Source organism: Ascaphus truei, chromosome 21 (genome assembly GCF_040206685.1).
Source record: "Ascaphus truei isolate aAscTru1 chromosome 21, aAscTru1.hap1, whole genome shotgun sequence".
NCBI lineage: Eukaryota > Metazoa > Chordata > Amphibia > Anura > Ascaphidae > Ascaphus > Ascaphus truei.
This window is the reverse complement of record NC_134503.1, coordinates 2942781-2957398: the sequence shown is the minus strand read 5'-3', so window position 1 is coordinate 2957398 and position 14618 is coordinate 2942781. Positions and strand designations below refer to the sequence as shown.

The 14618-nt window shown below is 42.6% G+C and overlaps 1 protein-coding gene across 8 annotated transcripts in view; it reads right to left on the bottom strand.

Annotated features, from left to right (window-relative positions):
- Window positions 1-3655: 3655 nt before the first annotated feature.
- WNK3 (WNK lysine deficient protein kinase 3) overlaps window positions 3656-14618 on the bottom strand; it is a 42763-nt gene continuing 31800 nt past the window's right edge. For all 8 annotated transcript variants that reach the window (XM_075578431.1, XM_075578430.1, XM_075578429.1 and 5 more), the window contains exons 22-24: window positions 13984-14195; window positions 13266-13465; window positions 3656-9885 (exon numbers count right to left, since the gene is read on the bottom strand). In XM_075578431.1, the coding sequence (XP_075434546.1) occupies window positions 9571-9885; window positions 13266-13465; window positions 13984-14195 (727 nt within the window). In that variant the 3' untranslated portion in view covers window positions 3656-9570. The remainder of the gene's footprint in view (window positions 9886-13265; window positions 13466-13983; window positions 14196-14618) is intronic.

Genomic DNA, 14618 nt, shown 5'->3' with positions numbered 1-14618 from the left:
CCCTTTCCCACGCACAGGCTTTCCTCCATCTCTGGAGGTTTTCATGTATACCTATTCCGTTTATGCTGCTCTTAGGTTGCCCCCGCTGTATCACTCCCCACCCCCAGGCACCACACCGTGTTCAAGTGCGAACTCCTCCGAGCCACAGGAGAAAAGGAACCGGGCTGGGACGGTTCCCTGGGGAGGGAGAAGCTAAAGTGCCCAGTGGATGCCGGGAATCGTAGTTTTTATCCGCTGCCTTCTCGAGTGATTACGATTGGTCGGGAACTACATTTCCCAGTCACCCCATACGCCTCATTTCAGCCATTCTGCACTTTAGCAGCAGTTCTTATTTTAAAAGGAAAAGGCAAAGTTTTGGGCTGTAGAATTGTTAGAAGTGAAGTCAGTAATATTGTGCAGCTTGCAATCTGCTGCCCCGCTCCCCCTAGGCTAATGCATAGTAAATATGACCAGGCTGGTGCTTGACTAGCATCTCTTGGACAAAATGGTGGGGACCAGGCATTTCATTCAAAGTTGTCATGCAATGACTGGGCCCCAAAGCCTATAGCTCTCTGCTCATAACCTGAGCTATGTATCCACAGTAACATGGCGTTTTCATAGGGCAGGTGTTTCATTCACAATATTATGTTGCCAAATTTAATATACTGCAAACCATTGGTAATTTACTGGCTGGCCAAGGCCTCCCTACCATTCAGCACCCCTTACCCTGGATGACTTAACCCTAATATCTCTGCATTTGTATACAGCAGGTGTTTAAAAGAGGTTGGTACAGCGGTGCCCTGTCAAATCAACAAATATACAGTTGACATGCCATATCTAATAAACAATTTGGTTAAAAAAAGAGTAAAGGTCTTTACCTCAGGCAGGTGTTTTTTTGTTTTTTTTAAATATATTATACAAATAAAGCTAAAATAGCATGTTATACTTATCCAGGAATTACATCCTAGTAATGCTGCAAGGGATTTAACTAAATATATTCTGCATGGAAACCTGGAACAACATTAGAGACCCTTTCCAAGATCATCAGGTGACTAAACTATCAATCCTATTGTCCATGCACACATTTCTTTCAACAGTTTTTCTGCTGCCCTTGCTTTATTTCATCTAACATATGCCCAATGCTGGAGGGTGTTTCTACAGGGCACTGAATGTACTTCTTTTTTTTTTGTGTGTGTAGAGAGCAGGATGTCTATACATGGCTCTCAAGGTTAACTTAGGTTGCCTTCATTAACTTCCTACAAGACATCACACAGATTAAAGGCAAGGGTTGTAGTATGTACATGTACCTTTACCTAGAACATATTCTACAAGCTGACATGGTAATATTGTTTTTATGTTAATGGAAAAATTAGGGTGTTTTGATCATTACAAATAATTGTTAAAAGCCGGCGTTTTTTTTTTTTTTTTTTTTTCACCTAGGTTTTTTTTTTTTCTTGGAGAAAGAAGGTGCCATTACATTTCTTTCAGGGACACAATCGGCTTGTACCACCACTTTTTATATTCTTGTTATGCCTCAGATTGTGCATTGAGCACTATAACACAGAAGATCGGAAAGACATTGCTGAGCTATCCCACACACAAGGCACTTTGGCAAAGTTAAAGCCGCTGCCACCACACCAGAAAGTATCAATACAAACAAATTCAAGGGAAAGCGCTTAAAAAAAAAAAAAAAGCCCACTTCTAACCAATTGTGGTGTGCCCAGATACAGATTCTAAGTGATCCTGTAGTTTTACCCAAAAAATAGTGACTGCTGCTGGAAATACACCGTTCCACAGTCCAGAAAAGTACATCCAACAAGAAAACCAGCGCAACTTCACAAAGACAAACAGTTGTGAAGAAGTGTAAATACTCACTATGTAAAACCTTATACGCCTTCAGGTATATTTGCAGCATAGATTCTTTTTAACAGCTTTTTAAATGAACACATTCAAGCTACGTTCCCAACATCTCCCTCGTAAATACAAGCAGTAGCTCACCTCCCAGATAGAGGAACCGTGGTGCTGCAGAATATATTTGTTCAAATCTACTTTACCAACTGATTGTACCCAAGAGGGGCGAGTTTAAGGATATGCTGTTTTAGCTTAAATATATATATATTTAAAAACAAATCTATAGCATTTGTTACATATGAACACAATGCTCTGGGGTATACCCTTAAACTGTACCTATTTATGTCCTGTACAGGCAGGCTTCGTTTTATAACGAATGGCTTATTCAACGCTATGCAATGCATACCTATGTTCATTTTTACAACGCCAAAACGGCTTATCCAACGCTCTTACGACGCTTTGCAAAGTTGTTTATGTGTATATAATATATTATACTATATAATATATTATATTTTTATAATACAGTATGCACTATATAATTTGTGTGTGCAGCATATCTTGTCTGCATAAAATATTGTGTATTTTAGCATTAAAAATGCCTTCAGGAACGGAAACTTTCATTTAAACAGTGTTCCTATGGGAAAACGTGTTTCGCTATCCAACACCATTTTGAGTAACGCATTGTGTCGGATAACCGAGGACTGCCTGTACCTATTAAAACCAGATGAACCGAATGTACTTATTTCTGCCCATGTGAAAGCCAAGGAGTGCTGCACTGCCCCTCTCTTGATTTGGAGCCTTCTGCTAATTGCAGCAGCTTGAAGATCAATAACTGATTTGATAAATGATCAGCATGTTATACAAAATGTATCACCTCTAATCTGTGTATATTCAAATAAAATCCATGTTTTCATGGTAACATCTTTGCAAATAAAGTTGCATGTTATGGAACCTTTACTTCAAGCTTCTTTTGACCCACAGGGAATGAGAAAAATGAAAGTGTAGCTATTTTAATGTGGCCAATGTTGGAGGCTGTTGGGGTGTATGAGTGCAAGACCTGTGGATCTTCAGCTACCCACCAATGTACTGTACAAAGTTCTGTACAAAATTCTACCAACCAAACAGCAGTAGCATAGACGTATTGTCCCGTTGCTTCTATTAGTCTGACTGCCTAAATATCGTCTTCATGACTGAAGCACACTTCGTCAATGTAGTATGCCTACTTATATAATATATCCTGTACAGTCAGTCCTCAGTTATCCGACACAATGCGTTACTCAAAATGGCGTGTGATAGCGAAACGTCTTAAAGCGAAACACGTTTTCCCATAGGAACACTGTTTAAATGAAAGGTTCCTGAAGGCATTTTTAACACTAAAATACACCAAATATTTTATGCAGGCAATAAAATATGCAGCACACACAAATTATATAGTGTATTTACTGTATTATATATATATATATATATATAACAAAATATAATATATAATATTATACTATATAATATATTATATTAATATGTATATTATATACACAAACAACTTTACAAAGCGTTGCAAGAGCGTTGGATAAGCCGTTTTGGCGTTGTAAAAATGAACATAGGTATGCATTGCATAGCGTTAGATAAGCCATTCATGGTAAAGCGAAGCATTGTAAAACGAGGACTGCCTGTACTGTAAACGGCTGAGTGTTTATAAGCAGTTATACTTTGATTGTGAAGAAGGAAGAGGCTGTCTTTTGCCGATTGTCCCTAATATCTACGGCCAACACATACCACAAGGTATGAAAGGGAAGCACATGGGTGCATGTGAGAGAAACAAACATCAGAAGATTTAATGACAGTTTAATGATTATCTTCCTGTTTTTTTTTTGTTTTTTTAATGCAAACTTTACAAGACCCTTCTGTAGTTAAACAATAATTACAATTCCAGTGATGGAATGTTAGTTTTCTAAATACCCCCAAAAAGTGCATGCTGCGTCTCTAAACTTAAGTATATTGCAGTAAAAGACCAACTTTCAAAAATAAACACAGTACTTGTAATAAGAATATATATATATATTATGTATAAAACACAAACCACTGGTAGATTTAAAGCAGGGATCTGTTCAGACTGGTACAAAATACAAACAAAACAAAAAAAGGCAAGGGGTGAACTGGAACTTCCATTTCTACAGAATTGAAATGCAAATTCTCTCTCCAGTTCCTCAAAAAGTAGCAATGTGCACTGCCGTTTTGGTATCCTGCAGCACAGGAATGAAAACAAAAAGTAAAACAAGGAGTTACATTCTGAACAAATCCCTGGGGAGCAAAGATATTCACAGTTTGGAGATGACAAAACAAAATTGTGTACAGTAACATCATTCAGTGATCAGTAGGTAGATCAAAAAGTAAAATTCAAGAAATCCATTGTACAACCAGCGTTTCTCAAATATGAAACACCACAACATTAACGGTTTCAACATTGTTTGGTAAAATAAAAAAACGTTAAACTAATATATATATATATGAAAATCCATTCTCCTGTACTGACATTTGCAGAGAAAATGGATCAAATTGTACACTTTGCAAGGGCTGTAGTTTAAACACTACGTAGAAAAAATAAAGCTTATTTCTTGATGCTGGTACAGGCAAATGCTTTGCTGGTTAACAGCAAAGAGCTGTTATGGTCAGAAACCAAAATGCAGCTCAAAATGGCAAGAACTGGGCAACAATTTTGGATTGTACAATACAGGATCAACACTACCCCCCATCACCCTTTCTTGTCAATTATATATTTTTTTTCTTCCAGGGTTTATTGTAGCACAGATCTGTGAACCCTGCACTGAGATGTTATTCCTTCACTTACGCATGAAGTATAACCTCAGTCTTCCTTCAAAAGAAAGAACAACATGCATGAACGCTGACAAGAACACACAAAGATAAGATGAAATGAAAATACAAAGTCACAGTTTAAACACGGCTCACCTCGAAATCTAACAATAACTTAGCTGATAAAGCACTTGTTACTTTTCTTACAGATGGAACCGTTGAAGATAATTTTGACAGTGTTCTGCATTTACCATAAAAAGGCTTTCAGTAGCACCCCCTCCAAAATTTCAGTATGTGGTCGCACCTCTAAATTCTTCACAGGCTTCAGGGTCCTGGAGCTTTCTAGCGTTCACAGAGACCAATTTTTTTTTGTTTGTCTCGCACTATCCAAAAATAAAGCTGGATAGGAACTCGGGACATTTCAATTACATTCCACGATGCTACATTCACTTTAAAAAGACAGGTCTACAAACAAACTGCCCAAGACAGAAATGTGGTAACAGAATGCCAATGGTATTACCACGGACGTTAGTAGCTGTGTAACAGCAAACTCGCCATGCACCCTTATTAGCTACATGCTAAATAGTCAAAGTAAAAAAACACAAAAATGAGTCAAACCTTTAAGGGCGTTATTCTATATTGCGCAAAGTGGCCGTTGGGGACATTTTCGGCTAAAAATCCCAATACACATTGGGGTGTTTTAGGTGAAATTGACAAAAAAAAAATAGCCGCGTTGGACAATATGAAGTAAGGCCCTAAGTGGCGTAACATTTATAATTGCACTTCCCCCATCCCCCACCTCTCCCTATTAGCCGAATCCGCAGATAATTACTCGCGTGATCCGTCCCTGCCAGAGGCCTGCACGCTGCTTCAGCAGCAGAGGGCAAGATATCAACTACAGGATGATTGACATCCATCACCTAATAAGCATGTAGACCTCCTTGCAGGAATTGTCCATCTGCTAGGTGTTCAATGAATTCCTCCTCTGAAGCCCCATACATTGGGCTTTTCAGCTGGGTATCACCGACTGTGCCAAGCTGCACTAACATTTCTTTCATTGCGTCTCCAACCAACCGAATGGAGCAATATGGCACTTTTACTCCAAGACCGATTTCTAATTTTAACTCCTGAGCTGCCATAAAGGGCCTTCAGGAGTCCATTTTTTTTAATGCAATCATCTTGAACAGTGAAAAACATTGACGCGTTTCAGAGAAGATAGAAAATACAAGACGACCAGGGAGGTGGTTGTGCAATTATTGGTCTCCCCTAAGAGAAGTACCTTCGCAATGCGGTTTAAATTTTACCCTTCCACTTTTTACAGCACTCCACTACCAGCACAATAATAATTATAGCCATCCAACCTGCTTACTTACACAACCAAGGCTTACTTTGAAGATGCTCCAGGCTCCTTAGCAATATTACAGAAAAGCCAGCATTAACATGAACAAATGTCCAAATACAACATGACAAAGTGCACACATGCCTTACTGAAAAACAGAGGCCTTGAACCATGATCTTAAGCGGTTCCTGTAGTAATATTGGTGAAACTACAGAAGGAACGAGATCAGGACAGATCTCATAAATCGGCAAGCTACTCTGCTGCAGAAGATGGCTCACCACAAAGTACGTCACTAAGCATGGTGTTCAGCAGTGGCCACACTGGATCACCTATACAACGTTTTCACCGACACAGTTTGTCCTTTGTAAGGTACTACACAAAAATCCCTCTATCATTAACAGAAATAAGCAGCCATCACATCAGAGTGGGTATCTCTGTTGGAGAACTACAGTACCATTAGCTTTTAACCAGAGCATGTTGGTTATAATCAACAGCCAGTGGATGCAAGACACAGCCCATCTTTACACGGTCCCACAGGACTGACTAAAGCTACCCAGCAAAACTTAATATGGTCTCAGCAAGCATAGGTCCACAACATTGGCAATGCAACAGCCTTTTTGGGGGGCATCGAGGGACCGATGGCGGTTAAGCATTCTTAATTGTTGATGCTGCAGTTTCTTCACATTTTTATAAAAACAAATCTAGTTACAAAAATCTATCTTCATGTTGTAATGTGGATGTCTTCTCTGCTGGGTGAGATAATTAAGTCATTACTCCATTTTCACAAAGGCCACTACAGAAATTGAGGAAATGGTTGTGGCAAAACAGGCAATACATGTTCTGATTTACCAGCCAGAGGAAGAACAGAGAGGAAGGCAAAGATATGGGAAGAGCCTCTCTGATAGGCAACTACATCAGCATGCAGTCCCTCTGCCCAGGTGGGCACTACAAAACGAGGTAGATAAAAAAAATATATATATATAAATCAAGTTCACATACAATAAAAAAATAACAAAAATAGCCACTGAAGCAGAAAGGTTAAAATGATACATTCTACCAAACAGTGTTCATATACACAGAGCAACTTCAGATCTCAGGGATAATAGAATATTGTACAAAATAAAATAACACATTAAACAGAGTACATTTTGCCGTGCGTGTGCGAGATCACTGCCCGGTCCTTCAAGAAAAAGAAAACGAAGTATCTAGTGGTCCCTTCCTTCACCAACCAACAAAAGGCCTGTACAGCACAGAGAGCTACACGTGGTCTGTACATTATACTGTATTAAATACTGGAGACCCGGCAGATTGTAATCTGGTGATTAAATCTTGTATTGGACTTTCCATAGACCTTAATACTGAAGCTTTTAAGTCCTCAGAGGTCTTATAAATCACCAAATTCTTCATAAAATGTTGCTACGCAGTTTAAGCCACAAAATCTCTTCTCAGTCTTCAAAGCAGCAAAAACAACAAAACAAAACTCACGCCTGAAGAAAGGTCTGTTGGGTTCATGCAAGTTCATGTTACTGAAATGTACATGTTGCCGCTGGGAAGCAGGGTGCCGTAACTACATTACAAGCACATTGCAGAACAGCCTACAGCAGGGGCGGCCAACTCCAGTCCTAAAGGGCCACCAACAGGTCAGGTTTTAAAGATATCCCTGCTTCAGCACAGGTGGTGGTCGTTGACGGAGCCACTGATTGAGCCACCTGTGCTGAAGCAGGGATATTGTGAAAACCTGACCAGTTGGTGGCCCTTAAGGACTGGAGTTGGTCACTCCTGACCTACATGTGCAGATACCAAGTTGGGCTATGTATGATTTATGATATATATTTATGCCGCATGTCTGGTTCTACACTGTATGTGAGCAAAGTCTTACTCCTTTCCATCCCACTGCACAAACTGTTGGCTTTAGTCAAATAAAAAATAAAAATGTACCTCCATAGGAAATCAAATCTTTAAGGACCAACAAAGCTGTATTGCCCGGTAAGAACTACGGAGCAAGGCTCCTTTATACGGATTCACATCCCAAGCACACGGTTTTGTTTTAATGTTTGTATGCAAGTTGATTTAGGAGCTGGGAACCCTAAAGTTTAAGGAGAGGTCTTATTCTGGCTTGGGAAGAGGTCTGCTTTGTGTAATCTGACATAGCCCTCACTGGAAACAGACAAATTAAAGTATTAAAACAGATCTACAGAAAGCTAAATAAAGCACAATTCCTCAGTTTTAACACCTGTGGTGTAGGCACACCTAGATAACGAAACGCGCTGATGATCAAACAGGTTAACGGCAAAATGTAAAATACCCCCCAAGGCACAGCAAGAGTCTGCAGGCAAAGCAGAAGCAGCAGATGTGCGAGACAGACGATAGAAGGCCTGTATATGTCCCCGGTGTTAGAAGATATTGGGGATCACACATGCAGGTGCAATTAAGAAAGGAAACGGAAATCACACACGGGTTAGATATTGTTAGGCCTGCTGCATGGAGCAGTGTTTAGGCCCTAAAGGGGTTAGGTTACCTTTCTATTGAGGGGTAAAAGTTTGTTAAATTAGGCAGTCTACAGCAGGAAACGTATGAGTCTGTCAGTGTTAAGAGCAGGGGCGGTCAACTCCAGTCCTCAAGGGCCACCAACAGGTCAGGTTTTAAGAATATCCCTGCTTCAGCACAGGTTGTGCAGTTTTGACTGAGGCACCGATTGGGCCACCTGTACTGAAGCAGGGATATCCTGAAAACCTGACCTGTTGGTGGCCCTTGAGAACTCTAGTTGGCCACCTCTGGCTTAGAGGCGGTCAGTGCTAATTATCACTTGATAATTTGTTACTACTTTACAACTGCTCACATTATTTCAATAGCCGGGTGGGATGCTCTGCAAAAGGTTGTTTTTTGTGTGTGTAAATCAGTGTTAACCGTTCCCCCGCTACAGAAACGCAGAACATCTAACTACAGGACTGTGGTCCCAGCAGAAGAGATGAAATGACATTTCAAACAAATATACATATATAAAAAAAAAATACACGTTGAAGGTGAGGCGGCCGCTTCAGTCAGGAATTGCAAACACTGCACTGGAGATCTGAAACCACAAATAAATCCTCCTGTAACATGGGGAAGTGACGGAGATCATATTGTACGGGAGATATGATTGTACAGTGGCTACAGAGACACCGCACAGAGGCCGAGGAGGTGTATGGATAATGCTACTAGGGGTATAAAATACCCTCCCTTCCCAGCCCTACCGGGCTAGAACATCTGTATTATCGTTAAGAGTGACGGGGAGGGGCACATTCACAAGCCTGCATGGCACACAGAATTTGCCCTTTTTTTAGGGATGTTTTTACCCTTATTAAAAATAAAAAGGTACCCAAAATGCTAGCGTCAGTAGCTGTAGTATCCAGTGGAAAATGGAAACCAACCTATACAACTTCAACACAGAACGCAGGGGAGAAACTTTCCATCCCCTGGAAAGAAAAGAACAGGACACCCTTTGCATCACAACACCCCTCAAACTGAGAGGCGACAACAAGCGAACAAGTGGGTGCCTGGAGGAGTCAGCAGGGGAAGGCAGAAAGACCCCAGAGCACAGTCTAACTTGGGCATCATTTAGGCGACAATGGGATTGCTGCTGCCTTCTGAGCTGCAGCGGTGGGAAATGCCTGAACTCCGATGCCAGGCGGATACGCTGCAAGATGCTGCGTGGGGAGGACAGGCGACTGGGCAGCCCACTGTACAGGGTACCCAGTGCCACCCATAGCGTTGAATTGGCAGGCGTGTGGCACCGGGTAAGCTGGCATTCCTGCAGCTGTAAAGTTAGGGTGGGCGAGAGATGGAGAGATAGCAGCTGGCGCAGTCCCATGAATCTGAGATAGCGAAGGGACCCAACCCGATGGGTAGCCGGATGTGGTGGCTGTATTCTAAATGGAAGAGAAAATGATTATATTAAGGAAACCAGCAAAAAGCATTCGATACAATTAATTATTTAATACAATTAAATACCAGTCTCTACCAATAAATTAGTGGCTCAAAGAAATGAAAAACCCATGCACAGAAAAATGTGTGCGTGTGTAGTTAGCACCCCAGTTCTAGTTACCAATGTAAAACGTACTCATGCCAAGCGGCATTTTGTTATTCTCCGGGGTACTTTCCGTTAGTGGAGCTGCGGTGGTTAGTGTTACCGCAGGTTTCTTCTATACGGTCAGCCTTCTGAAAAAGGTGCAATACCACGGAGCCGGACAGTTGAATTTCTTCGGGGTCTTTGAATGGGGGGAGTGTTTTTCAGTCACATGTTTTCTTCCTCTTATCTCCCACCTGTCATTATCAGAGAACCAATAAATATAGGAGGGGGGGGGGGGTGAGGGAGGGACTGGCTGGTCAAGCACTTACTGATCACACCGTGACATCACACCGAAGGGAGCAGCCAGAGGACATCAAACCCACTCTTAAGTCTAAGGGCTGGGACCCGCTGCGCCCGGCGGCGCGGGCGGCCGCGTGAGCGTTCCCCACAGCAGGGGAATCCTATTGAGCAGGTCCCAGTCCCCCCTCGCTGCACGGCTCACTACGCACAGTGACGCGTCAGCCGCCATGGGATGCAAGAAAATTGTGATCCCGAGCGGTGACGCGTCACGTGGTGCGCTGATGAGCCAATCAGCGGCGGGGGCGGGAGCGAGAGCTGTCAGACAGCTTCCTACACAAGGTAGAGGGTGTGTGTGTGTGTGTGTCTCAGTGTCAGCGTGTGAGGAGGGCATTTGTGGGGGAAGGGGGAGGGAGCTGCTTACCTTCCAGCAGCCCGCAGCAGCTACCTCCTGTCCTGCAGACCGAGCCTGTGGAGGGAGGGGGGGGGGGGGAGCAGCGGGTCCCTCCGCTCAAACCACGCCCCCACTCCCGCCCCCTTCCTGTTCCGGCTCCCTACAGACCGCATATCGCGGTCTGTGTCTGTCAGCGCCCTGCCTGTCTGCAGTGCGGGCGTGCTGACTGAGGGAGCGGGGCCTTAGCCTAAAACATAACAGGGAATGGACTTCACTTTGGTCCAAGAAGGGATGGCCCCAGTGATTTGGTTAAGGGGTCTCATCGGGGTAATTGATGCGACTTTTACTCAAATCTGACAACAACAAGTATTTTAAATTCATTCGTAGTTGGACTTGGGAGAAGTTCAATTTCTTCTGAATGCTCCCTTGTGTGTGATCAACACGTGCTTGTACAGCCAGAGCCCACCCTCCTCACCCACCTTCATTTCATTGGTTCTCTGAGGTGGGCAGGATGAGGGGTAAGAGGGAAACAAAGATTGACAAACACTTTCCCGTTCAGAGGCCCCCACCAAATTCAACTGGGCGACTCTGTGGAAATGCCCCTTTTATTTTGACAAATCTTGGTGCAACAAGTCTGCTTCAGGAGGTGGGAAACTGGAGTACAGCATTCATTAAAGAACAAAAAACGGGAGTCACTACATCATACACAGTGGTTCCTCTAGAACCCCTTTATGGAGCACTCTCCTAGGCCAATAGAGATCAAACTGACATAATGACAATGTGACCAGTTTCCAGGACTAAAAGGTTCCTGCGTTAGAACCTATAAAGAACCCCTTGTGAATGATATCTACTTAATTTTTTTTAATAGTTTATTATTTATAATCCTTATAAAGAGATGGAGTATAACACATACATGACACTATACACACACAAAACAAATACAGGTCTTAATATTTCCCTGATAATGTATACGAGTCTCCAAAAAAACTTTCATTTATAAAGTTAGCTCTTATGGTGTGGTGATCTCCCTATGTTTATTTCAAGGTACTGTACTAATAAAGGTATTATCTTTCGTTCCTTACATAAATAGCTGATGCAAATGTCTTTTTTGCAGAACACACATACTTATAAAGAGAGACTCACCTTAAGACACACTTGATTAAAGAAGCATATGAATAGCACTGTGAACATTCTGAACACATGATACATAAAGCTTGGCCTCCTGCAGACGCACTTACCAGAACTCCCTCCTACTGTCTCTGTACGTTCTCCCTACCTACCAATTAGACTGTAAGCTCCTCGGGGCAGGGACTCCTCTTCCTTAATGTTACGTTTATGTCTAAAGCACTTATTCCCATGATCTGTTATTTATATTATCTGTTATTTATTTGATTACCACATGTATTGTGAAGCGCTATGTACATTAATGGCGCTATATAAATAAAGACATACAATACAATAACGTTTAAAGGTCACGTATCCAAATCTTACAATAGTGGACTCATTGTAGTGATAAACGTAATTACACTGAATTGAAGATATTAATATTCCCCTGTTTTATGGCAGTGAATCAAACCTCCAGAATTTCCGTAGCCTGCGTAAATTGTAATGCAAATCATGTGCTCCGATGGCGTTCGGGGTGTATTGGTAGTACTCCCCTCAATGCGCAATTATACTTGCTATTTATCATACTGATGCAAGGGCTACTAAACTCTTATAGTCTAAGGAGTAAGGGAACCAATTTAAAATGTCTTCCACTATGATAGGTGGATAATACTGATACGTATAACTAGTTGCTTGTACACACATCTGCTTACTTATTGAGGCATAAGATATTTCTAGATGGTGTACTGATTTTTATAGTGTGTTCTACAGAGGTTCCGAGGTGTGGTTGGATCCCTGCTGAGGTAAGTATATAACTACCTGCATTTAAATATTTGCTGAAGTACCCAACCGGAGCTATTGGAGGTGCATAAAATCTAAGCGTTGCCAAAATATACATATTCACAAGGGGTTCTTTATAGGTTCTAACAGAAGAACCTTTTAGTCCTGTAAACTAGTCACACTGTCATTACGTCAGTTTGATCTCAATTGGCCTAGGAGACTGCTCCATAAAGGGGTTCTAGGGGATCCACTGTCTGATGCAGTGACCCCCATTTTTTGTTCTTTAATCGTTACCCAAACCCCAGTGCACCCCTTACGTCAGACACTTTTCGGCTGAGCAGGGGGTTTCTCTTTTTCTTGATACTGAGGACAGCATTCCTTATTCTATCTCAGTAACCGCAAAATGGAGTCCCATAACAGCACACAAATAGCAAAACCAGAACAAGTCAGTCATATCCGTCACTGGGCAAAACATGGAGGAAACCTGCAGTGTCATCCTAATCAGATGCATGAAATACATTGCTCTGGGAAGCCTGCAGTGTCATCCTAATCAGATGCATGAAATACATTGCTCTGGGCAGATTCTGTAGATTGATTTTATACAGATGCCTTAAATACTGTGACAAGAATGTTAAAGTCTCGGACTTCCTCCTTAAGTCTATCACCTCATAGGATCGATTCCAGCTGTCCGGCTCCAAACGGTTCTGATTCTGTTTGATCTGATTGAGACTGGGTTTCAACAGTGGGTTCCCTGCATTATCCTTTGCCCAGTCATCCACCAGCTTGTGCAAGTCGTCTGTGAACATGCTCTTCTTTCCGGACAGGGACTGCTGGCAGGCGTCAGAGTTGCTCTCACTGCAGTTGTCTGCACGAGGGAGGAACACAAATAAAAAGCCAGAGGTGAACAGTCTGGCAAATAGAAGTGTCCCTAAGCCTAGTCCTCCTTATTTACCACTTCAGCTTTAACCCTTTAATTGGCGGAGAGAACAGCAACTCATCCCCTCTGAGTGTGAAGGGGGTCAATCCATGTTAAATTCCTTGGCATGAAAGCCATTGACTTACTGGTACTAGAACATGCTGAATAAAAGCAATAAGGCACTGCAGGAGTAAGGATTGAGAAATGGTACTGAAACAGCACAACAAGGATATGTACATACCGCGAGAGATCTCAATCTTGTACTATGAGGGGAATATACACAGCACTAAATGATCAGTTAAACGTGGTATAAAGACTAAAGGAAGTGTACATCATTGTGGCATTGCAGTGTTGGAGAATAACAGCACTCTCCAGTGAAAAATATTATAGGGAGACTGAGCTTAAAAAGCATCAAGATGTCCCTTACCGTGTCCCTGCTTCCTTTACAAAGAGGGACGAGGGCTCACCTGAGTGCCCTACACCATTGTCCATGTGAGTGAGGGACGGGGGTCTGCTCCGCTGTTTGCTTTTTAGGGACCTGGGGCGACGTGGGGACATAGGCTGGGAAGAGGTATCCGAGGACTGTGCTTTGTTCTCCTTCAAAGAGTGCAGCCGCTCGTACAGCTCCTGGAGCTCCCGGTTCTGCTGGGCTTGTAGTGTCATCACCTCCTGAATGTGTCTGGAGACAGGAGGGAAGTGCAGGATCCATCAGCTACAGCAGGGGCGGCCAACTCTAGTCCTCTAGGGCCACCAACAGGTCCGGTTTTAAGGATATCCCTACTTCTGCACAGGTGGCTCAATCAGTGGCTCAGTCGAAGACAGCCACTGTGAGCCACCTGTGCTCAAGCAGAGACTGATTGAGCCATCTGTGCTGAAGCAGGGATATCCTGAAAACTTGACCTGTCGGTGGCCCGAGGACTGGAGTTGCCCGCCCTTGTGCTAGAGGGATTGGGAAAGTAGAGACTGAAAGGAAAGGACTGATGGAAAGAAGCGATGGAAAGAAGCGATGGAAAGAAGCGATGGAAAGAAGCGATGGAAAGAAAGGATGGAAAGAAGCGATGGAAAGAAGCGATGGTTCAATGGCTAAAACTTCTGGGGGGTT